Source organism: Mus pahari, chromosome 9, assembly GCF_900095145.1.
Source record: "Mus pahari chromosome 9, PAHARI_EIJ_v1.1, whole genome shotgun sequence".
Classification (NCBI taxonomy): domain Eukaryota; kingdom Metazoa; phylum Chordata; class Mammalia; order Rodentia; family Muridae; genus Mus; species Mus pahari.
Window position 1 is genome coordinate 8,896,723 of NC_034598.1, and position 24,847 is coordinate 8,921,569.

At 43.9% G+C, this 24,847-nt stretch overlaps 1 protein-coding gene across 1 annotated transcript in view; it reads left to right on the forward strand.

Moving 5' to 3' along the window:
• Ostm1 (osteoclastogenesis associated transmembrane protein 1) overlaps positions 1-21,921 on the forward strand; it is a 27,430-nt gene extending 5,509 nt beyond the window's left edge. Inside the window, exons 2-6 of the mRNA XM_021205333.1 lie at positions 876-990; positions 10,540-10,637; positions 15,295-15,462; positions 17,453-17,618; positions 19,975-21,921. Coding sequence (XP_021060992.1) covers positions 876-990; positions 10,540-10,637; positions 15,295-15,462; positions 17,453-17,618; positions 19,975-20,030 — 603 coding nt within the window. The 3' untranslated portion in view covers positions 20,031-21,921. The remainder of the gene's footprint in view (positions 1-875; positions 991-10,539; positions 10,638-15,294; positions 15,463-17,452; positions 17,619-19,974) is intronic.
• Positions 21,922-24,847: the final 2,926 nt, after the last annotated feature.

Sequence of the window (24,847 nt, forward strand, 5' to 3'; positions counted from 1 at the left end):
TCTTTCTTTCTTTCTTTCTTTCTTTCTTTCTTCTTTCTTTCTTTCTTTCTTTCTTTCTTTCTTTCTTTCTTTCTTTCTTTCTTTCTTTCTTTCTTTCTTGGTTTTTCGAGACAGGGTTTCTCTGTGTATCCCTGGCTGTCCTGGAACTCACTTTGTAGATCAGGCTGGCCTCAAACTCAGAAATCCGCCTGCCTCTGCCTCCCAAGCTCTGGGATTAAAGGCATGCGCCACCACCGCCCAGCAAGACATGGTTTTCTACTTGAGTACACACTCTTGGGTTTATGTGAATGGATTACTGGATTTTCTTGCAGAGTACTAACCTTTGGACCAAACACTACCCGAAAGATGAAGCCAAAGGTTTGGGAGCATTTACACAGAGATTAAAAGTGCTATCTAAAAAACACATCTGCTGTACAAAAGTTTAGACAGTGGGAGAGAAGGAAAAGTGAAGATAAAATTTGTCATGCTCTGTCATTTAGAAATACCGTTGCTACATTTTGTTGCCCGAATTCTGGAACTTCTCCTGTGCATGCAAAATGAGAGATTGCAACACATTCACAAGTCGGAATTAAGAAGCTGAACTTGACCACAGAAACAAATATTCAAGAAGCAAAAATGAGGCTGGAGAGAAGGCCCATCTGTTAAGCAGAGTCTTTTCCTTCGCAATGAACCCTGCAGCAATGAATGCTAAATAGATAACTGTTTTCCTGCTGTTTTTATTACTACTGTTGCCACCATCACATCATATCAGACATAATCTCTAATAGTTTTTAATAAATAAATCAACTAACTGCTTTATGGCTTCTGTGGGCTACAATTTACTTGGAAAGCCTAGACACTCAGATTTTCTCTTCCTTTTGTCACTGCTGTTGCAGAATACCTCCGAGAGCCCGCACTGTGGCGGAAGTCTCCTGACGGCAGACAGAATGCAGATAGTTCTCATGGTCTCTGAGTTTTTCAACAGCACGTGGCAGGAGGCGAACTGCGCAAGTGAGTCTCCACGTTTGCGTCGGTTCAGTTGATGCCGTGGTTGGTTCAGTAATAGACGTCCAGATTTGATTTCGGTGAACTTTAAAATGGCTGAAACCAGGAAGTACATTTGAGCTGTCACTTCGTCATGGTGTATTAGTCATTGTCACCTGGGTGAGTCCTGCCAGCCAGAAGTGTGTAGCAGGTCACAGAGCTCTGAGGTCAGACAGGCATTTGGGAAAGTTAACATTGTTGTATGGAACTTTCGTTCCTTCATCTCTATGTTGGAGAAAATAGCAGAACCTATATTAACTGTTTAATATAATAATTATGATATTTTTAATAATCCGGATGGAGGAGGAGGGGGAGGGGGAGGGAGAGGTATCATCTGTTCTGCCAGCTTTGCAGAAAAGATGGTTTTGTGTAATAAACTGACACCTCTTTGAAGTATTCTTTGGAAAAACTATTATTTCAACTTAAACTCTCCTTGAGTACCAACTGTGTCCTAATGCCTGTATCTTCCACTGTCTACGACTTAGTGAGAAAGACAGAGTTACAAATATAACGTAGATGGGTAAGTAGTTGCATTAAAGAGTCTTGGAAGGAGAAATCAGCTGGGAGTGTTCTTTGAACTGAGGCTCCAAGGCTGGGCACAGTTCTGGGTGGAGCTGAGGTGAAAGGCAAGGCAGAAAGAGGCATTGTGGGCAGAGGCACAGAGTGGGAGGGAAACATGGGGATTTTAGGGTCCTGGAAACCCTCAGGGAGATGAAGTCAGACAAGGAAGGTAGAACTTTGATGGATACAGTAGTTCCTCATATGAGCCAACATTACCAGACTTCTTGGGATGCCAGCATGATACTAAGAAGGGGTTTATGATTCCTTGGATTTAAAAATACATGTGCAATGTTAATGCAGCAAGGAATAGCAAGGGTATTAGTCATTGCTCATTGCTGTGACAAAGTGAGATAGAAACAAGTAGCAACCAGAAAGGTTTATTTTAGCTCATGGCTGCAGAGAGGTTGTGTCCATGCAGAGAGTCCATCATGGAGGGGGAAGAAGTAGTGTGAGTGGCTTGTCTGTGGAGCCAGAATGTGAGGTGGTAGTCATCACGTGATTACAGACATGCCATGTTAGTGTAAGCATATAATGTCAGTGCAGACATGTTATCACATGACTGCAGACATGACCTCATGTGACTGCAGACATGTCATCTTGTGACTGCAGACATGTTATGTTACTGCACACATGTCAGTGCAGACATGTTGTCATGTGACTGCAGACATGTCATCATGTGACTGCAGACATGTCATGTTAGTGTAGACATGTCACTATGTAGACACACCATCGAGTGGTTGCAGACAGGCAGGGACCCAGGTCCAGCTGTCACCTTCAAAGGCCAGCTCCTACTTCCATCAGCCAGGCCCTACCTTTTAAAGGTGCCACGACCCCAAACTTTACTTTTTTGAGTGAAAATTCATTTTGTAAGTATGATTGAAGTGAGTTTTGGAAACACAAAAAATATTTTTAAGCATTAGAACATATCCAGGGAACAGATGTTCACATGAGCTTATATAAGAGAAATATTTTAGATTTGAACCGGTAACAGCAGGTTTAAAGTTTTAAATTTTATTTTTATTTTTTTGAAACAGATTCTCATTAAATAACCCTGGAAGGCTTGGAATTCACTATAGACCAAGCTGGCCTCTCTCCCAAGTTCTGGCATTAAAGGTGTGCGCCACCATGCCAACCTAGAATTTTTGTTGTTTTCCTTGGCTTTTTTGAGACAGGATCTTGCTACATACCCTAGACTGGTCTTGAATTTGTTGTTTAGCCCAGGCTGTGCTCAAATTTAGGATCCTCCTGTTTCAGCCTTCAAAGTACTAGAATTGCTATAATGTGGGTCACTGCACCCAACCAAAAAAAAATCAAAAACCACCATACACACAAAACCCAAAATACCATTTAACTTAACTCCTGGTCTCCCCCTGTCAATACACAATGCTGCACTGACAGCTGTCTCTTCACTTTGTTTCTTTTCCTTGTTTCTGGAAATTGGAAAAGTGGCTTAGCTGACAAACTGTTTTTTTCTTTGTTGCGTGGGTTTGTTATTGTTGTTGTTGTTGCTGCTGTTTTGTATGTAAGATATTTTGTATAGAGGCCAGACTGGCCTCCAGCTTGGTATGTATCTAAGGATGACCTGATCCTCCCAAGTGCTATGCAACAGCTTCATGAAGCTAAGCTGGCTTGGAGCTCCTAGCCTCCTGTGTGATTGGATTGTAGGCATTTGTCACCGCCACAGCCAAGATTGAAAATTCCTAGTATAAATAGATTGAAGAGCCTTTTAGAGAGTCAGGTAGGGGCTAAGGGTGTGGCTCCATTGGTAGAGCACTTGCCTAACATGCATGAAGACCTGGACTTTGTCTCTAGTACCACGTAAACTGAGCATGGTGACACATGTGTATGATCCTGGCACATGGGAGTGGAGATAAGAAGATCAGAAGGTCAAGGTCATCCTCAGCTACATAGTGAGTTTAAGGTCAGCCTGGGCTACATGAGAGGTCTCAACACAGTGGGCAGGCAAACAAGCAAACAAAACAATGTAGAGGGCTGGGGCGGTGGCTCAGTTGGTGCTCAGGCCACCAGGCTGTCTCTTACGGCTCTGTGCACTGGGAGGCAGAGACCTCAGGATCCTAGGGGGTGCAAGAATCAGCCAGGCTAGCCACCCAGGGTTAGCGGGAGAGAATGTCTCAACAAAGGAGGTAGAGTGGTAGAAGATGCCACATGTGCACACCTGAACATACATGTACACGTGCACACAGAACACCAGAACTGTTTTTAAATGGGACTCCTCTTAAAAATTATTTTTGTTTTTTATATATATATATATATATATGAGTTTTTGCCTGCATATATGCACACACTCCACATTTTGTGCTGTGCCTAATGCCTTAGGAGGCCAGAAGAAGGCATCAGCTCTCCTGGGACTAGAGTTACAGATGTCGTAAGCCACCAGGTGAGCTGGCACTTGAAGCCAAGTCCTCTGGAAGGAAGAAGAGCCAGGGTTCTTTTTAAAAAAAGATTTATTCATTTATTTTATGTATGAGTACACTGTAGCTGTCTTCAGACACACCAGAAGAAGGCTTCGGATCCCATTACAGATGGTTGTGAGCCACCATGTGATTGCTGGGAATTGAACTCAGGACCTCTGGAAGAACATTCAGTGTTTTAACCCCTGAGCCATCTCTTTGGCTTGAAGCCAGTGTTCTTAACTGCTGAATCCCCAGCTTCTAAGTGGAATTTAAAACAATTTTAATTTTTTTGCAACAGGGTTTCATGTAGTCCATGCTGGCCTTAAACTCACTGTGTATTCACAGCTGGCCTTGAAATTTTGTTTTTGTTTTTGCTTTATTTTTTCGAGACAGGGTTCCTCTGTGTAGCCCTGGCTGTCCTGGAACTCACTCTGTAGACCAGGCTGGCCTCGAACTCAGAGATCTGCCTTCCTCTGCCTCCCGCCGAGTGCTGGGATTAAAGGCTATGCCACCATGCCTGGCTTGGTCTTGAACTTGTGGTTTTCCTGCTCTGCCTCCCCCGGGCTGGGGTTGTAACTGTGTGCACTTTTTCTCTCTGAGCCCTTGTATCTTGAAAATACGACTCTGACTCAAGAGATCTTCATCTCCTAATTAGAATCAATTCACAAGCCAGGCCAAAGAACTGAAAGCTCAGATGCATTTTGAGGAGGGGGTAGGTCGGTGTGTTTTGGGGAGGGGGTAGGTCGGTGAGTTTTGGGGAGGGGTAGGTCGATGTGTTTTGGGGAGGGGGTAGGTTGGTGCGTTTTGGGGAGGGGGTAGGTCAGCTGAGGGTGGAGAAGGATGACTTCGTTTTCATTTGGTTCTGACCTTCATCCAGAGGAGGTAAATGTACCTGCTTTGGACTTTATGCATTTAATGCCCACTCAAAACTCTAGAAAACGTAGAAGCTCCCAGAATGTTCCAATTAGGGGATGAAATCAGAAGGAACCAAATGCTTTCTTTTCCAAGATTATGCATTTAAAAACCCTGATCTCCCATTCATTGTTTTAATCTTATTTTAAAGTGTTCCACGATTCCTGTGTTGAATTATAAATGGAATTGAAAGAGTTTTAAGAGACTGAACTCATTAAATTTCATTCTTTTTTCTGGTTTATTCAATAACAGCATTCTTTTTTCCCTCTTTTCTCTGTCTGTCTCTCCTCTTTTCCCCTTTTAGTCTCAGACTAATTCCTTAGATTTCTTCACTGCTATTTCCTTATAGTTGGCACCCTATGTGATCATTTTAAAGATTCATTCATTTTATGCACATGAGTGTTCTATCTGCATGTACGTCTGCATGCCAGAAGAGGACCTCAGATCCCAGTATAGATGCTTGTGAACCATCTCTCCAGCACCTCTGTGATCATTTTAACCAGACTCTTTGCCAAGTGTGCAAGCATTTCTAACTGTGGCCTCTGCACACCTGGCTCATGAAGATAGCAAGAAAGTTATCTAAAAAAAGATGACAAAGTTTAAAAAATGTGTAGTGGCTGGGGTTTAGGTGAGAGGCAGAGCACTTGCATGAAGTTCTAGGCTCCGCCTCCAGCTCCAAAAAACAACCCCAAAAGAAGCCCACACACATCAGAATGTCACAAAGCCTTCTTGCTTGTCTTACACAGTCTAGTGAGACACTGGGAACAGGAGACAGGACACTGGAGGAAGAGAAGAGGTGGGGGCGAGCAGGATGGTTAAGTGAGTCCGGTCAGGCTCCTCACAGCCCCTATCCTGTGTGAGCATCAGGCAGGCAGCCCCGAGTGTGGATAAGGAGGCGGGCTGGCATGAATGGCAGGCGAAGAGTCAGGAGCAGATCCGGGGGAGGGATTGTTCGGCTGCATTCTGCTGTGTAGGATGTGTGTATGGTGGAAGCTCGCTGTTGTTACTAAAGAATCCAAGAGCCAGTGTTAGCATGTATAAAGTTAGAGTTTCAATAGACTCCTTAGCTTAACCTGGAGTTAGTCCTCTCCTTCCATCACGTGGGTCCCTGGGAATCCACCTCAGGTCACCAGGCCCCTTTACCCTCTAAAGCCATGTTGCCAGCCCCTGGAAATCTACTCTCTCCATAGACAACTTGAAATTCCAGTGCCCTGGATGGTATTTTATGGGCGTGAGGATTCATCAAAGGGAAATTAACTTTCAGTGGTGCAATAACTTAAGTATTCCTGACTGAAAAATCACTAATAAAATCTTACTGCTGAGCCAGAAGGTCAGGCAGGCAGGGCCTGTCTTTCTCACATATTATCTATGTGCCAATGGACTTATTTGCATGATTTTAAACATTTTTTTGTATTTCTAAACTTAATTACAACACTCTCACCATTTAATCTTATTTTCTAAAGGTTGCTCGACTTTTCAGAAAGCGGCTATTATTGTTGTCCGTGAGATTAGTTCTCTCTTTAAGTGGGTCCCTGGGAATCCACCTCAGGTTTTCAGGCCTGGGGGCAGGTACCTTCCCATCTAAGCCACATTACCAGCCTTGAGGAATGCACTCTTTTTTCATAGACAACCTGTAACTGCAGTGAATCAGGGCGTGCGTTGCTATGTGTCTCAGGCTGGGTTCAGCTTGGCTCACAGGCCTCCTGACTCAGCCTCCCAGGCTTAGCTTGCATTCCCCCTACCTTAGATGGGCTCATAGGGACGTTGTAAAATGAGTGAATTATTTCTGTCTCAGTGTAGCTTCCAAACGAACAAGACTCAGACTGCGATTTATGTATTTGGCTTTGCACAACTACTGGGGGATGGCCCTCAGTCTATATTTCTAGTCTCTAGTCTGTTACTTCCCAGCTCTGCTCCCCAGATACTTGCTGTTCGAGTCTTCCCAGATCATTTCTACTCCACCAGCCTGTTCTCAGGGTCCACTTCACGTGGGCGTGGTTCATCATGCCTAATGGAGACTTCCTGTTCCCTGTCCTCTCCCTCCCTCCCTCCCTTTCTCTCTGTCTGTCTCTGTCTGTCTGTCTGTCTATCTCTGTCCCTGTCTTTCTCTTTATCTCCTTATCTATAACCCCAATAACTCAAACTCCATCTCTCTCTTCTCCCCAGTAATTGGCTGCAGCCATTTTTATTTAACCAATAGTTTTAAGTTGGGGAGCAAGGTTTGCATAGCATCACTTGGTAAAACTGAGGATCTATTTGTTGGGGACAACCAGGTCTTAGGGGGAGGCAGTATTTAGCATCGGAATACATAGCAGCATCCGACCAACGCACAACAGGATGTGACAATATAAAACCTGCCTTTTTTTTTTTTTTAAACAACAGGGATGGGCTGAGGTGGTGGCTCAGAGGTTAAGAGCACTTGCTGCCCTTGCAGAGGACCCAGGCCCAGTTGCCAGTGTCCACACAGCAACTTAGAACTGTCTGTTACTCCAGTTCCAGGGCATCTGGCCCCATCTTGTGGCCTCAGAGGGTGCCAGGTGTACATGCAGTGCACTCATACATACATGTAGGTAAAACATACATAAAATAAAAGTAAGTCTTTAAAAAAAAAAGAGCAGAGGGGGCTACAAAGACAGTGTGGCAGTTAAAGGTCCTGGGTTCGGTTCTCGGGACTTGGGTTCCCAGCTCATGGATGTCTGTGACTCCAATTCCATGAAATCTTACACCCTCTTCTAACCCCTTTGGGCACCAGGCATGTAGTATATGTAAATAATACTCATATATGTAAATAAATCTTATAAAATTTGTTTTAAACCACTAGAGATCTTGAAACAAAATCTAATTGATGCCACATCTCTAAGGATGAGTGGTTCAGCTGGACTCAGTGGTACACACCTGTAATCCCACCAGTCAGGAGGGTGAGGAGGCAGGACGGGGAGAAGTCTGAGTGCCGACCCTGTCGCTAGAGGACTCAGGACTCAGGGTATAGCTCAGTGATAGTTATCTAGGGGGACCAGCGTTCAGTCCTCAGCCCTGGGGGGTCGGGGAGGAAGACAGAAGCCACACAATTCTGCTGTAATAATTTAGCTGGTTTCTGTGTGAGGGCTTGACTGGAATCCTTAGCGCCCGGAGAACGCCTCTTGAGTTGATGCCTGAGTCCTCATGGAGACAGAAGCTGTGCTAATCTGCACAGCCTTGATGAGGCTCCATTGATTATCCGAGATGAGACAGAAGCACAATGACCACTTCACTTAGCGCGTATGGAGAGCTTGTCCTTACACCTTCCCTGGCTTACTAATTTCTGCAGCATACAGCTTCTCGCTGTGTATAACCTATGCTCCCGATTCCCGGCAGTGGATAAAGGGGATTTACTGGAGCCCCTTGTGTTGTATCAGAAAGTCAGGGTTCTTCTAATAATCAAGACACGTTTAACCCTGCTGTATAAGTGAGCTCCTTTGTGCTTTGTAATACCACCGCCTAATAGTTACTGAAAAAAACACACTGTGCCGGGACAGCACTTAATCAGCCGTCAGCCTGCGCAGGCTTTTCACTTAATTTTCCAATTATTTTAAGTGAAAAGAAAATAGCAGTAAAATAGAAGACATTAAGTCCTTTTATTCCTCAGAACGGCCTTCTTCATAAACCATTTTTTTTTATAAGGAAATTGTTTATTTGTGTATCTTGTAGAAGAAATTGCCAGGCCTCTCCAGAACAGTGCGTTCTGAGCTGTTGCATGGACCAGAGAGCAGCATGCCAGCTTTGACGGCGTCTGCCAGGCATGACAGGACTCACTGTGACACTGGGCTCTGCTGCTGTGGGGAAACTCTTTCCAGGCATGACAGGACTCACTGTGACACTGGGCACTGCCTGCTGTGGGGAAACTCTTTCCAGGACTCCTCTGTAAGACAGTAACCCCCAAGCTAAAGACCTTTAGCCTTACTGAATGTTCTCTGACTATAATTGTGCTTGTTTTTATTTATGTCTGTTCTACCTGACCTAGAAGTCAAGGCTACATCGTCTTAATAAAATAGCATATTATTATTATTATTATTACTACTACTATTTTACTTTATTATTATTATTATTATTATTATTATTATTATTATTATTATTACTATTACTTTAAATCAAAAGATTTTAGTAAGCCAGGAGATGGTAGCGCATGCCTTTAATCCCAGCACTTGGGAGGCAGAGGCAGGTGGATCTCTGAGTTCGAGGCCAGCCTGCTCTACAGAGTGAGTTTCAGGACAGCCAGGGGTACACAGAGAAACCCTGTCTCAACAAACAAACAAACAAGCAAACAACAACAACAAAGAATTTTAGTACTTGAACTTTGTGGATACTGACATATGGAATCATTTTTATTTAAGTAAGAAAGAATTGCATGCTTAAGGAAATACAGGCATGTGGAGAACACATTTGCCATTTCAGCGCCTTACTGACCTGTATGTGAGTCTTGGTGTGTGTGCCTTTCTTCTTCTGGCTTGGTTTGTTCATTTATACAGGGAGCCATCAGTCTGTGACTGACTGAGGAGCAGGTAGAGCTGACCTTGTGTTGTTGAGGGGGTAAGGCTGCAGACTATGGACACGCAGGCTCAGAGAGGCTGAGCATCCAGGAAAAGGTTCCCCAAGAAGGCCTCCATCCGTGTTCACTGGTGCAGAGAGGGTCCTGCCCAAGCTGTGTGTGTGTGTGTGTGTGTGTGTGTGTGTGTGTGTGTGTGTGTGTGCAGGAAGGGGGGTTGCCTGTCTCTCTCTCTGTCTGTCTGCCTGTGAATCCACTGAAGTCTAGCTGTTTTTTGGATTCAGGAGTGTGCTTTTATAATTCATCTGGTTGGGTGAGCACCTGCTTCTAATGTCCCAAATTTACACACAGAAGTTAAAGTGCTGGCTGCCCTGCGCTGTTAGCCAGGCTTAGGTTTCATCTTCCTGATCAGTGTCAGTGACTTCCTGAATCCCTGGTAGTGTCAGGTTCTTCTGGGTACCAGAGAGGAGCAGAAGCATGCAGTTGGCCACTCCTGAATATCGAAATTGTTACTTGTTTAACAGAGTCTAGGGATGTGTATGTATGTGTGTGTTTGCATATGTGGGTCAGTATGTGTGTTTATGGGTCTGTATGTGTATATATGTGTGTGTACATGTATATGTGTGTCTGTATGTGTGTATATATGTTTGTATGTATTATGTTTTAGTATGTGTGTGGGTTTGTATGTATGTGTGTGTACATGTCTGTAGTATATTGTGTGTAGGTATATGTGTATATATGTGTGTGTGCATGTGTGTGTTTGTATGTGTGTGTGTATACGTGTTTACATGTGTGTGCATGTGTGTGTGTTTGTATGTGTGTGTGTTACTCATCTTGCAGTGTCTACAGTGCTGGCCTAACAACCAGACTGATTACAAATTCCAGCCTTCTGTGTATCAGTTGTGTGACCTTGGACTTGTGTGACCTCAGACAGGTCCTTCATTTCTTTTTCCTGTTCCTTATTTCTAAATTTTATTTAAAACTTCGAACTATTTGCTAGGTGATATAGGCCTTTAATTACAACACTTGGGAGGCAGAGGCAAGTGGATTTCTATAAATTTGTAAGCAAGGCTGAACTACATAATATTTGTTTCCTTGTTTTTACAGATTGCCTAACAAACAATGGTGAGGATTTGTCAAATAACACAGAAGATTTCCTCAGTCTGTTTAACAAGACTTTGGCCTGCTTTGAGCATAACTTGCAGGTCAGTTATATAGACTTACAGCAAGTGAGTAATGTGTAATTCTGACTTTTCACAGGGTTTTTGTTTGTTTGTTTGTTTTTTTCTCCTCATAAAGGAATTAGTGAACCTTTATTTGTACTCTTAGACTCTTAGATTTTTTCCCCCCACTGGAAAATATTAGAACTTCATCTCTGGACCAAGTAAGGTAGCACATGCCCTGTACTTGGCCAGCAGAGGCAAAGAATTGGTCCACAAAGTCAATTCCTGGGCAGTGATACTGTCCCAGGGGAGGAAGGAAGGAAGGAAGGAAGGAAGGAAGGAAGGAAGGAAGGAAGGAAGAGAGAGAGAGAGAGAGAGAGAGAGAGAGAGAGAGAGAGAGAGAGANGAAGGAAGGAAGGAAGGAAGGAAGGAAGGAAGGAAGGAAGGAAGAGAGAGAGAGAGAGAGAGAGAGAGAGAGAGAGAGAGAGAGAGAGAGAGAGAGCGAGCTAGCTGGGATTGGAGGGATGGTTCTCAGTGGATCATAATTTCAGGCATTGTGGCGCACGCCTTTAATCCCAGCCCTCATGAGGCAGAGGCAGGCGGATTTCTATGATTTTAAGGTCAGCCTTCTCTACACCACGCGTTCCAGGACAGCCATAGAGAGAACCTGTCTCCCAAAACCCCAAAGCAAACAAGCAACAAGCCAGGATGTTTACTGTGGGGTAGGCATCAGGCCGCCCACAGGCAGCTCACAGGTAACTGTCACTCCAGCTCTGGGGACTCCAGCGCCCTCCTCTGGCCTCGGGGGCAATTGCAGCCACATGCATAGTCTTCCATACTCTCCCAACACACACATACCCATGGTTTAAAAATAATCCTAAGTCCTACAAAGCAGGGGCAGGAGAGATGGCCTAGAGGCTAAGAGCACTGGCTGCCTTTCCTTAGGTGGCAGGTTCATTACCCAGGACCCACATGGTAGCTCACAACCATCTGTAACAGCAGCTCCGTGAGAACTTGAGTTCCTCCTGGCCTCTGTAGACACCAGGCACACACACAGTGTGTTGAAGGTAGAAAAAAGTAGAGGTGGCAGCCACGGATCTGCGACGCCAGTGGCTTGATCATGGTTTTCCCTGTAGTGTTAGAGGAAAGCAGACAATTCAACATAGCTACTGGGAGTCTGTCCAACTGATGGGTTATGTTCTCTTACAGAGACTGTGTTTGGTTGACAGGGAAAGACAGTAAAAGGCTTAGACCCCAAGTAGCCGAGGGAGGTGACGCCGTGGGGGGAGCTAGGGAGGAAGGGAATGCAGGACAATGAAGATTAGGACTCCTGTCTCGGGCTGGAGAGATGGCTCAGTGAGTAAGAGCACTGGCTGCTCTTGCAGAGGACCTGGGTTCAGTTCCCGGAACCCACATGGCAGCTCACAACCAGCTGCAACTCCAGCTCCACAGGCACTGAGTATCTTCTGCTCTCTGTAGACACCAAGCACACACACGGTGCACATACATACACGCAGCAAACACCCATGTACACAAAACAAACAGTCCTTTTAACACTTAGGATAATTGTTAATTAGAAATGACTTGGGTAAATAGTCATAACTAGCAAGTGTTAGGTACGGCTTCGTTAGAGCAAAGGTTCCCCAGGAGCTCCCATATAGTTCCATACCATGTCTCCCCCCCCACACACACTCCCATTTTCAGAAGGCCCTGCTGAAAGGGCCACTGAGGGATAGAAGTGAAGGGACTTGCGTGAGGTCAGACTGCAGGGAGACACACTGGGGTAGCTTTCAAGGAGAATTCAGTTTGGGGCAAGAGGGATTGCTCCAGGGTTAAAGGTGCTTGCTGCCAAGCCTATGGCTCAAGTTCGATCCTGGGTCCACACGGTGGAAGAAGGGAACCCCTTCAGTCGGTAGTCCTCTGAGCACCACTTACACACCACAGCAAGCGCGTGCTCACACATACACACACACAAATAAACAATAAATAAATGCAGTATAATTTTAAAAGGAATTCTGTTTTCAACCTAAGTGTGACATGCTGATACTCCTGACAGACATCCAAGCTTAGATGATACAGTCAGATGGGAGAGAGGCTCCAAGGTCAGGGGTCGTCAGACACAGTCGTTACTTCAAGCCTTGCAACTAGATGAAGAGAGAAAGGAGACAGAGATGGTAAAGGGGCTCTGACATCTGAATCCAGGGGCTTCGGGATGGGGAAGCAGCTTTCCCCGTGGGTGAATGACAGAAGGAGGTTCACATGCTGTATTAGATATGCCTCTGGTGGGAAATGTTAGCTAATGGCTTCTCTTGACACCCATCCTGTCCTGGTGACAGGGCAGAGTGAAAGGTGTCCAACAGACACAGGCTCAGCTACTGTGACATCCTCCGTGTCCCTAGTCTGTGGGTAGCTGTGGGGAAGAAGGGTTTAGCACGCCCCCGAGTGCACATCTCCACCCGCCCCCGGAGTGGTGTGGGTATAGTACAGCCTTCCCGAGGTGACATGGGCCCGGTTTGACCAGGCTCTGACGTTAGCTTTGACTCACTCAGTAAGCCTTAGGAAGTCGTCCTCAGAGTCCACACACCTGACATCATCTCACATCGCAGATCCACTCCCTCGCTCAGTTAGGAGCTGTGTAGCGTTCATTTTACAGTTACCCTTCATTAATTAGCCCCTCTCTTGTTTATCATCGTGTGGCTGTTGTAAGCCGCTGCCACTCACAGTCTTTTGAGTGTCACCGGGAGTTCCTTTAAGAATGCGTTCACAGGACTCCTGGGAGGGGAACGCCATGCCAAAAGTCTATGCATTTTTAATTTTCGTAAACAGAGCTGTATTTCCCCCCCCCAACCCCGACCACCACCAGAATTCTATGCGAGGTATGTAGTTTTGGCTACGTGCACAGTTGACCTGTGGAAAGCAGCTCTTTCCTGTGGGAGTTTAAGGGGAGACTTGGTTTGTGGGTGTCTGTCAGTTCAGTTGCCCTGATTTCTCCCTTTTTTTCTTATCTCCATGTTCAGTAAATGGTCCTTTGCTCATGCTCATGGTAAAGAATAAAGAGGATAGAGAGCAAAGATATACATGTGTGCTTCAGAATGCAGGGTCTGCCTAGAAGCCAGAACCTGGGGCTTGCTGGCATGCTACCCCCTCCTCCCGGCCCCCCGCAGGCTATCTGTCCATTTTCATTCACTAGAAAGGTCTGGGTTAGGAGCTAAGAAAAGAGAGTTGAGTGAGGTTCATATCCTTCCCATGAGAGAAGTCCAACTTCATTTCGATAAAGGATGGCTGTACTGGCTAGCTTTGTGTCAACTTGACACAGCTGGAGTTATCACAGAGAAAGGAGCTTCAGTTGGGGAAGTGCCCCCATGAGATCCAGCTGTGGGGCACTTTCTCAATAAGTGATCAAGGGGGAGAGGCCCCTTGTGGGTGGGACCATCTCTGGGCTGGTTGTCTTGGGTTCTGTAAGAAAGCAGGCTGAGCAAGCCAGGGGAAGCAAGCCAGTAAGTAACATCCCTCCATGGCCTCTGCATCAGCTCCTGCTTTCTGACCTGCTTGAGTTCCAGTCCTGACTTCTTTCAGCGATGAACAGCAATGTGGAAATGTAAGCTGAATAAAAACCTTTCCTCCCCAACTGATTCTTGGTCATGATGTTTGTCCAGGAATAGAAACCCTGACTAAGACAATGGCATTTGGGCTGTGAAGCTCAGCAGGGATGGATTTTATTTGGAAAGAACAGCATTACACGTCATCAGTGAGATAGCTCAGGAAGGGTAGTGTTTAGCTGTCAGTCACTTCGCAGTGAACTACTGATGCCGCCCACATCCTCCCCAGTGGGCATCAGAGGCCTGTGTAGCAGTTTCAACATTAAGAGACACTTAGAAAGTGTGGAGACTGTTGCCTCGTGCCCATACACCGGCTCTCCTAGAAAGTTCTAGAAGCCCTTGCTTCTGTGTGCAGGAACTTCCCGTCCTCACAGCCCACCACTGTCTTCTTGGGGTTACCAGTGGCTTTTGTGAGCTTTCCTTTTTATTAATGTTTAGTAATTATACAGCAGTGGATTTTATTGTGACATTCTTATTTCCTGCATGTATGTAAATTGTGCTTTGATTCTGTTCATCGATTCCATGATCATCTTCTGTTCGAGGCTTGTTCAGAACATCATTGCCTTTTTTTTTTTAAAAGAATTATTTTCTTCTATTTATTCATGGGGTGCATGTGGATATCAGAGGACAGCTTGCCTGTGGGTTCCAAGGACAATACTTGGGTCAGTGCTTCCTGGCAAGCAGCTTTACCTATCGAGCTGTCAACCGGATTCTTTGCCCATTCTCATGTCTTTGTGTTTTCTGCATGTTTATCCTCTAGTCATTTCAAAGTTTCAGGTCCTAACTGAAGGTCTTTGATTTATTTTTCAGTTGTTTTTTGTCAGAGTGGGGGCGAGGGATCTAGTTTCTATCTTGATATGCAGTTATCCAACTTTCCAGCGCCATCTGTTAAGGAGGCTTGCCTTTCCCCCAAGGTGTGTCATTGGCGTCTACCTGGTGACTGTGCTATGTGGCTGTATTGCTGGCTTCATTCCAGTCCTGTCACACAGCACATTGTCTTCTGTCTGGGCTTTGTGGCAGGGTAGGGTGTCGAATGGTCGACATGCAGAGATACTGTGTCCAGTATGTACTGTGTCTTACATCTACCATTGTCATTTTAGGGTCACGCATACAGTCTCCTCCCACCAAAAAATTACTCCGAAGTATGCAGAAACTGTAAGGAGGCATATAAAAACCTGAGCCTCCTGTACAGTCAGATGCAGAAAATGAATGGGCTTGAGAACAAGGCTGAGCCTGAGATGCACTTATGCATCGATGTGGAAGACGCAGTAAGTACCGGCTTCTGGAGTGGTTCCTATTTGCAGCTGATGATGTGCTTGCAGAGTTAGCGTTTCTTGGGTGCACTGGAACATGCACATGGAGTCTCCAGCCAGAGAGAACGGCAGTAGTTATAAAGTAATAAGGCTCTATGGTGTCCTGTCAGAGCGAAATGGACATTAACCAGGCACCTCATGGACAAGTTTATCATTTGGCATATTTTGATTTTAAAGTAGAAAATGCAGCCAGGACTACACAGTGAAACCCCGTCTTGAAAAACCAGTGGGGTGAGGGTAGGAAAGGAAGTAGGTGTGAGGACTGGAGAGATGGCTCAGTGGTTAAGAGCACTGACTGCTTTGCTGAAGGTCCTGAGTTCAAATCCCAGCAACCACATGGTGGCTCAGAACCATCCGTAATGAGATCTGCCGCCCTCTTCTGGGGTGCCTGGACAGCTACAGTGTACTTAATATAATAAATAAATAAACCTTTAAAAAATAAAGTTAATTTAAAAAGAAAGAAAGTAGGTGTGGCTTTCAGGGGCATGGTGTTTCTTGTGCTTAAATTTCAGCTCCCTATCCAGTGGGTACTAGTTAAGGAGGTTTTGCATCTAACTACCATGTTTTCAAAAGATCTTACACACTTACTGCATTAATTGCTTTATCTATATGATAATTTGAGAACATTTACTTATAGTCTGTCTCCTCACTGAATGTGAGCCACGTGAGGACAAAGACCTGGTGTTTTCTAATTCATTATTTAATAGGTAGGACAATGCACAGCAGAGAGAGAGAGAGAGAGAGAGAGAGAGAGAGAGAGAGAGAGAGAGAGAGAAACAAAAATGAACGAGGTCTCATGATTAAGCGCAGGCCAGTCTTGAACTTGAAGTCATGAGTCTCCTGCTTTATCTCCTTAGTACTGGGATTACAGGTGTGTTCCACTATGCCCAGGATGTCATTCAGTACTGCTTTTGTAAGTATGTGCAACTGTAGTAAATGTTGGAGAGCTGGGAAGCCTTTTCTCCATTGTATAATTTGTCTTTCCATCGAGCACCAGTAGGTGGCAGCCGTGCCCTCCTAGGCTTGAGACTTAGTTATCTGAGAAGACAAATCATTGGCTCAAAAGTAGAGAACTCAAGGTCAAAATGGCTAAGCTTGCTGGTTAAGAATACTTCGTCTGCATTATCAAACCAACTTAGAGGACACTGCTCTGGGCCACCCAGTAGTGCTGAGGACAGGCAAAGGCACGGAGCATGGCTGCTCATACGGCTTGGGGTTTTACATATCAGTCCTATGACTGTACTCAGGCTCTCGGCAATAAACAACCTTTAACTAAGGAAACAGAGTCTTTAATCTAGTTTATAACTACACATTCTCTGGGAGATAAAATGATTGACATTCTGGTATATCTTGGTGATTTTTTTTTTAAAGATTTATTTATTTATTTATTTATTTATTTATTTATTTATTTATTTATTATAAGTAAGTACACACTGCAGCTGTCTTTGGACACACCAGAAGAGGGCATCAGATCTCATTATGGGTGATTGTGAGCCACCATGTGGTTGTCGGGAGTTGAACTCAGGACCTTAGGAAGAGCAGACAGTGCTCTTAACCGCTGAGCCATCTCTCCAGCCCCTATCTTGGTAATTATTATGTATTTAGAATATAGCGTTTTTCTGAGGTTATAAGTTTATACAGTGACAGTTGGGTACTGGTGGCCCATGTACTCAGAAGGCAGAGGCAGGTGGATATCTGAGTTCGAGGCCAGCCTGATCTACAGAGTGAGCTCCAAAATAGCCAGGGTTGCACAGAGAGTCTCCAAAATAAAACAAAACCAAATATTATACAGCTACTAATTGTAAACCAGCTTTTTTCTCCTAGCAGAGGAAACTGTAGATTTTTAAAGCTGTTTTAAATGATGTTTGGATTGCAAAAATATACTAAGATATTAAAGACAACTTTAGTATGACATCAGACTATAATGTGATATTTGTTTCTCTAGATGAACATTACTCGGAAGCTTTGGAGTCGAACCTTCAACTGTTCGGTAACCTGCAGCGACACGGTGTCTGTGGTGGCTGTGTCTGTGTTCATTCTCTTCCTGCCTGTCGTCTTCTACCTCAGTAGCTTCCTTCACTCAGAGCAGAAGAAACGCAAACTCATTCTACGTAAGTTCCTTTCTGTAGTCGTCCATCTGTTTAGCCGAGCACCTATGTAAAAGATGACGGGGTCAGGGGGCTGGGGGGACAGCGTCAAAGCTCTTACCTGTATGCACAAGGCCCTGATTTAACCTCCAGCACCATAACGATGGGGGCAGGGTACAGATCTGTTTTAGAAAGATGTGGCTAGTGCCTTTACCTGCCAAGCCATCTCAAGACTTTGTACTCTTTCTTTAATGGCATGCAGGCAATAAGCTGGCGCTGCTGCTGACAGCTGAGGTCACTTAACTCTCATTTGTTTGTTCTATCTTGACTCATCTCCCGTGATTGGATCATAAAGATAATCAGAAGAAGAAGTTTTTTCTTGTAAACCATCATATTACCAGTAACTAGAAAGTGCCTGGGCATAGTAAGTGCTCGCAGACATTTGTTGTATAAAAGAATACTATAGTCTGTTTAATGTTAGCATCAAAATACTATCCCTGCGAAATTCTTTTCTTTTTTAAAGATTTATTTATTTATTATATGTAAGTACACTGTAGCTGTCTTCAGACACTCCAGAAGAGGGAGTCAGATCTCATTATGAATGGTTGTGAGCCACCATGTGGTTGCTGGGATTTGAACTCAGGACCTTCAGAAGAGCAGTCAGGTGCTCTTACCCACTGAGCCATCTCACCAGCCCCCTGCGAAATTCTTTATGGAAAAAAATCTTGGATCAAATAATGTCAAGCAATATGGCTTTCAGGAGGCAGAAGCAGGTGGATCCTTGCGTTAAAACCAGCCTGGTCTATATGATGAGTTCTAAGCCAGCTATGGCTTCACAGTTCAACCCTGACTAAAAAACAAACAAATTAACACAGCAAAAAACCAAAGCAAATAAACAGTAAAACCATAGAGAGAGAAAGACAGACAGACAGGGAGAGAAAAACCACACACAATACCCCCCAAACAGTTCATGCGCCGGTGCTCATGGCTGACTGCTCTCCCTCTCTCACCTCCCATCTTGCTCCCTGCATGAACTGATGACACGTGACTGCTCCGTGGCATGGTTATGTCTTTGAGAGTTGTGCAGAGCTTAAAACAAGGCAAGGGAATAGAGGTGCCTGAGCCCTGCTGCAGCTCCTCTAGCAATTCTCAGATCTCAGCCTGTGCCACACCCAGAGCGGGCGCCACTCCCACCTCGGGTGTCCCGTGGGCTTTCAGTTCTAGAGCAGGAGAAACATTTGCACTCAACTGTTCAAAGCATGACCTCACCAGGTAGCCATGGGCTATGATCCTATTTAAACCTAGTAGCTTAATGCCATGACCATCATAATCATAGCTGAATGTTACACATTTTGCTAATAGTGCTATATGTGACATATAACTCAATTTTTGAAGAATCATTCTTTTAAAAACTGGAGTCTTTTTTGCTTATTTATTTATTTATTTTTGACTCAAGGTTTCTCTGTGTAGCTCTGGCTATCCAGGAACTTGCTCAGTAGACCAGGCTGGCTTCAAACTCATAGAGATCCACCTCTGTCTGCTGGGATTAAAGGTGCCTGCCACCACTGCCAGCTCAAAATAATGCATTTCATTGTGACATTTTCACACACACACACACACACACACACACACACACACACAATGGGTGTTTTGTTGTTCTTGCTTGGAGCTGGGTATTGAAGCTAGAACCTCATAAGTGTTAGCAATACCCTTTACCATTGAACAGGCACCCAGCATGAATGTTTGAGATAGGGTCTCACCATGTAGCACAGGCTAGCCCGGAACTTGCTGTGTAGGTCAGGCTGGCTTCAAACTCACAATCCTCCATTCTTAGTCTCCTAAGTTCCAGGGTTACAGGCAGATGCCACGTGCCCTACTTGAAAACAATGTTGGGTTTTTGGTTTTTTTTGTCTGAAAATAGAGGTAATGTTCTCTCTTTCAGTATGTATTCCTTCCATGTCCTTGATTGTATTAGCTACAGTGTTGTCTTGTTCCAGCTCCTAGGAGGAATTCTTCAGACTTGGTAATTAAAAATGACTGCAGTAGACGCTTTGAAAACACTCTTGTCTTTTAAGAGGCATTTAGAGCTTGATTTCTAGCTTGGACTTGACTTGTTATTCTTTATGTACACATTAAGATTGCAGTGCTCAAGAAAGCATGGATGCCTCTTTTATTAGGTTCTGCTCCTAACAAAGTCATGGGTAGTACCTTCTACTTAATTTAATTTTATGCTGTTCATAAAAAAACCCTTAGGTTTTACGTCTAAGAAAATTGCATCAAGCCATATTAAGCTAATAAATAGACAGTACCGTGGTTTGCGTGTAAGCACTGGGTAAGCCCTCGAGAGCAGGAGTTTAAACCCAGCCCTGTGTCTCCCCAGCCAAGCGTCTCAAGTCGAGCACCAGTTTTGCCAACATTCAAGAAAATGCCACCTGAAGCCTGTGAAACGGGGACTCGACCTCACATCGTGCCAGTAAGTGGTTAGACCACAGCACAGTCGAGAAGAAGATGAGCCAAGGTCGGACAAGTCACATTCTCGTGAAATGTTGGGGCTGCAGACCTATAATTTATTCTGAATAAGTGTTCTCAAATTCCGTTTTCCTGAGCAACCCCCCCTTTTTTTTTTTTGAAGATTTCTGTATTTTTAATTTTCAAACATAGCAATGTTACATATTTTAAGGTATATCTGTTACAGTAACAAGTGAGGGCTTTTTTCTCAGGCATATGAATGACTACTTGACTCTTCTGATTTATCCTCCTTAGTAGAAGTGCACAAAACAGAAAAGGCTGAGATCTGCTATCTACACATTAGTCACTGGGAGCCACCATGAAAAAGAAACATACTTGCCAAATGGTAGCAGGCTCGATGATTAACTTAAGTGAATTCCCATTGTAGTATTGTCGTATGTATACACACATACACACACACACACATATACATTTATGTATATATGTAATGTATATTTAATATATCATACATTAAAATAATGTTCTCTAGTTCCCTGAAGTCCCTTTTGAAACCACTAGTTGATTATAAACCTCCTTAACAGTTTTTAGAAAGCGATGCCACATTATACATTTATCTTTGTTAAAGATTTAAAGTAACTGGGTTTCTAATATGACTTTTATAAATACTATTTTACATCTTATTTTTGCCTTTATTTCATAAGTATTTTAAAATCACTGGATTGCTTAATTACCTTTGAGGACAAGATGGATTCATCTTATGCCAGGGATTTGCATCATGAATTTCGTTAAGTTATTTGGCAACCTGTAACTTATTAGTAGTTTAAGTCAAATGTCACCCACGTCTGTCAAACTGTGTTTAAATTTGTGATTTTTAATGAAAATTTTATCTTGGAATATTTGGAGCTTTGGGGAGAAACAAGGACAAATACAAGAGCTTAAATTTCAGAACCTAGACAAGGACCTGCAGGATGCTCACAGTAAGCCAGCTGCGTGGTTTACACTGGAGACGAATCGGTTGCCAGGCTCACACAAGAAGCCTCCCAGGTACGGGAGGGATGAAAGTTACATGACTGAAAAGAAATTACCCACTCACTGTCAGGAAACCAGTTCTGCTTTGGAAAGTTCTAGCAGCCTTTAAAACAATGCTTGTCTCAGTGTCTTTCCATTGTATTTCTCAAGATACAGAAGTTGAAATGGTTTTGTTGGTTAATTCAGTGGAAACGGGCTTTGTGGTAAAGGTTGTGGATAGGAAACTCCTCGGATTCAGTGGTTAAGAAAATGTGACTCCCTTCACAGACTGTAATTGCTCTGGAGGGAGACAGGAGTGCTTGGGTATTTTTGTATGTTTACCACATATGCAGAGTGTGAGAGCAGGCTAGTCCTAGTTCCAGAGTGTGTCAGACCGAGTGTGTGACAATCATATGACGCTGTGATCCACTAGATATGCTATCACTGTTCCTGTCTTGATTTGAAGCACATGGTTGAGGGTCATTGAAAGCCATCTTCATCAATACATATAAAGCCTGTTTACATGTGCAAAGTTAGCGAAGTGACATATTTAAACTGTGAGTAGCGACTCCTCGGGCACCTTTCAGTCTTGTGTGTACCAACCATTGCTTTGGGATAAGAAGCTGGAGAGCACTTTAACAAACCAGCCGTTGCTGTTCCCGAGCAGGGCCCAGCTGTATAGAAGTTGCATCAGAAATAGATTTGAAAATGTGCTGAAGAGTTTTATCTTGTGGTCATATAAAAAATGTACATAGCTCTGAATCCTGAGACACATAGGGTTATGTGTGTGCACAAGAAAACTTGTTTTTTTTTTCCTTATGCTTTACAATAAAGGAGATAACAAGGAAAATTGTAATGTTGTAATTGAATTTTTATTCTCTTAATTTATTATTATTATTATTGAGACATTGTCTCAATATATAGCGCTGCCTGTCCTGGAACTCACTATGTAGCCTTGAACTCACAAAGATCCACCTGCCTCTGTCTCCTGAGTGCTGGGAGTAAAGGCCTGCTCCACTACACCTTACTGTAACTGAATTTTTAATTCACTTAAACACCTTGAGATCAGAAACTTAACATCACTCCTCAGTTTTTTAAATTTTGTCTTATTACTTATCTAATGAACCCACGCCCACAGTGACACACTTCCTCCAACAAGGCTACACCTACTCCAACAAGGCCATACCTCCTAATAGTGCAATTCCTTGGGCCAAGCATATTCAAACCACCACATTCCACTCCCTGGCCCCCAATGGATTGTTCAAACACATGAGTCTATGGGAGCCATACTCAGCCATAGCATAATACAAAATACATTTAGTCCAAATTCAAAAGTTCCATAGTGTATAGCAGTCTCAACAATGTTAAAAGTTCAGTCTCTTCTGAGATTCATGCAATCTCTTAACTGTAATCCCCTAAGAAATCAAAATAAAAAAGCAGATCAAATTATACCTCCAACATCATAGAATATACCTAATATTCCAAAACATCATGGTGAGGAAATACTGAACCAAAGTAAGACAGAAAACCAGCTGGGAAAACTCCAAACCCAGTATCTCCATGTTTGATGTACAACTCCTTTCATCTTTGTTGACTACAACATAATTCTTTCTTTTTAGCTGATTCCAATCCCTGTTAGCAGATTTCCTTTGGAGATTTCCCACAGCTCTGGTATCTTGAACATTTTGGGGTCACCAAGGCAATTTCAATGTTACAGAGTCTTGCTCCAGTGTCTGGGATCCACACCTGATCTTCTGGGCTCCTCCAAAGGGCTTGGAGGAGGTATGCAGGCAGGCATGACACTGGAGGAGCTGAGTGTTCTGCATCTTGTTCCAAAGGCAAACAGAAGAAGACTGTCTCATGGGCACCTAGGAGGAGGGTCTCAAAGCCCACCCCCACAGTGACACACGTCCTCAACAAGGCCACACCTCCTAATAGTGCCAGTCCCTGGGCCAAGCATATTCAAACCACCACATACAATCTGCATTGACCAAATCTACCCCCATTACCACTCCTACCACACATCCTTCCTAACCTTTTCCTCTAAACATCATTTGCTCTTTTTTCCACCCGAGTCCCATACAGTCCCTGTGGAACTGCCAGGATGTGCATGTGTACAGGATGTGCATGTGTATAGGATGCACATGTGTAGAGGATGCACGTGTGTAGAGGATGTGCATGTGTAGAGGATGCGCGTGTGTAGAGGATGCATGTGTGTAGAGGATGCGCGTATGTAGAGGATGTGCTTGTATATAGAATGTGCACGTGTATCCCGGAGCATGGTTAGCCATGGCCCTTATGTGGGTGCTGAGCATTTGAACTCAGGGCCTCTTAGTTCAGAGCCAGGTCTCTTAGCCACTGAACCGTCTTTCCCTGTTCCCTTTGTGTTTCCTTTTCCTTCCTTCCTTTCTTTCCTTTGTTTGTTTGTTTGTTTTTTGAGACAGGCCCTCTCTGTGAAGCCCTGGCTGTCCTGGAACTCATGCTATAGACCAGGCTGGCCTTGAACTCACAGACTCGAATTCAGGGACAAAAGGTGCGGCCACCACTACCCAGTGTCCTTTGTGCTTCTTTCTTTTTTATAGAATTTATTTTTTACAATTTATGTATTTATTTTATGTATATGAATGCACTGTAGCTATCTTCAGACACACCGGAAGAGAGCATCAGATCCCATTACAGATGGTTGTAAGCTATCATGTGGTTGCTGGGAATTGAACTCAGGACCTCTGGAAGAGCAGTCAGTGCTCTTAACCTCTGAGCCATCTCTCTAGCCCCTTCCTTTGTAGTTCTTAAAAATTAAAAAAAAAAATTTAAGGCTGGAGACATGGTTCTTCTGTGGTTAAGAGCAATTGTTGCTCTTGCTGACGGCTGGGGTTCAGTTCCCAGCACCCACATGGTGGCTCACAACCATCTGTAACTCTAGTTTTAAGGGATCCGATGCCCTGCCTGACCTCAGCTGGCATGAATCATACACAAGGTGCACGTAAACACATGCAGACAAACACACATAAAATAATCCACTTAAAAGTTTCAAAAAATTTACTTGTATTATTTTTAATAACATATTTATGTGTGTATCTGCATGTGGGTATATGCACGTGAGGGCAGGTCCCTAAGGAAGCCAAAATTGTTGTATCCTTGGAACTGGAGTTATAGGTTGTTAGTGAACTGCCCAGTGTGCATGCCAGGGACCAAATTCAGGTCCTCCCGAGAAGCAGTAAGGGCTCTTAGCTACTGAGCCATCTCTTCGGCCCTAGTCCTTCCTTTATGTTTCTTAAGGATGCAAATTGCCCTATAGAGAAAAAACAAACAACAGCAACAAACCCAAGGACTTGGAAATCACACCTAAGCTTAAACTACTTTCCCCCATTTAGACAACTTAATTCTCAGCTTCAGTTCCACATCTCTGAATAAGTTGACAGTGCTAGGTATTGTGACACATGCCTTTAATCCCAGCTCTTTGGAGGCAGAGGCAGGAGGATCTCTGTGAATTCCAGGCCAGCCTGTTCTATATAGTGAACACCAGCACAGCTAGAACTATATAGTGAGACTATCTCTCAAAAAAAAAAAAAAAAAGGAGTTAATGACAGAGATCATTGTGCAAGTTAAATAATGTTATAAATATACAAGTGCCGTGTAAATACCTAGTAGTGGTCAATAATGCTCAGTAAACACTTGCTCATGGTTTCCCTTGGGGTACACCCTACATGCAGATTATACCACATGATCTCTCTCTCTCTCTCTCTCTCTCTCTCTCTCTCTCTCTCTCTCTCTCT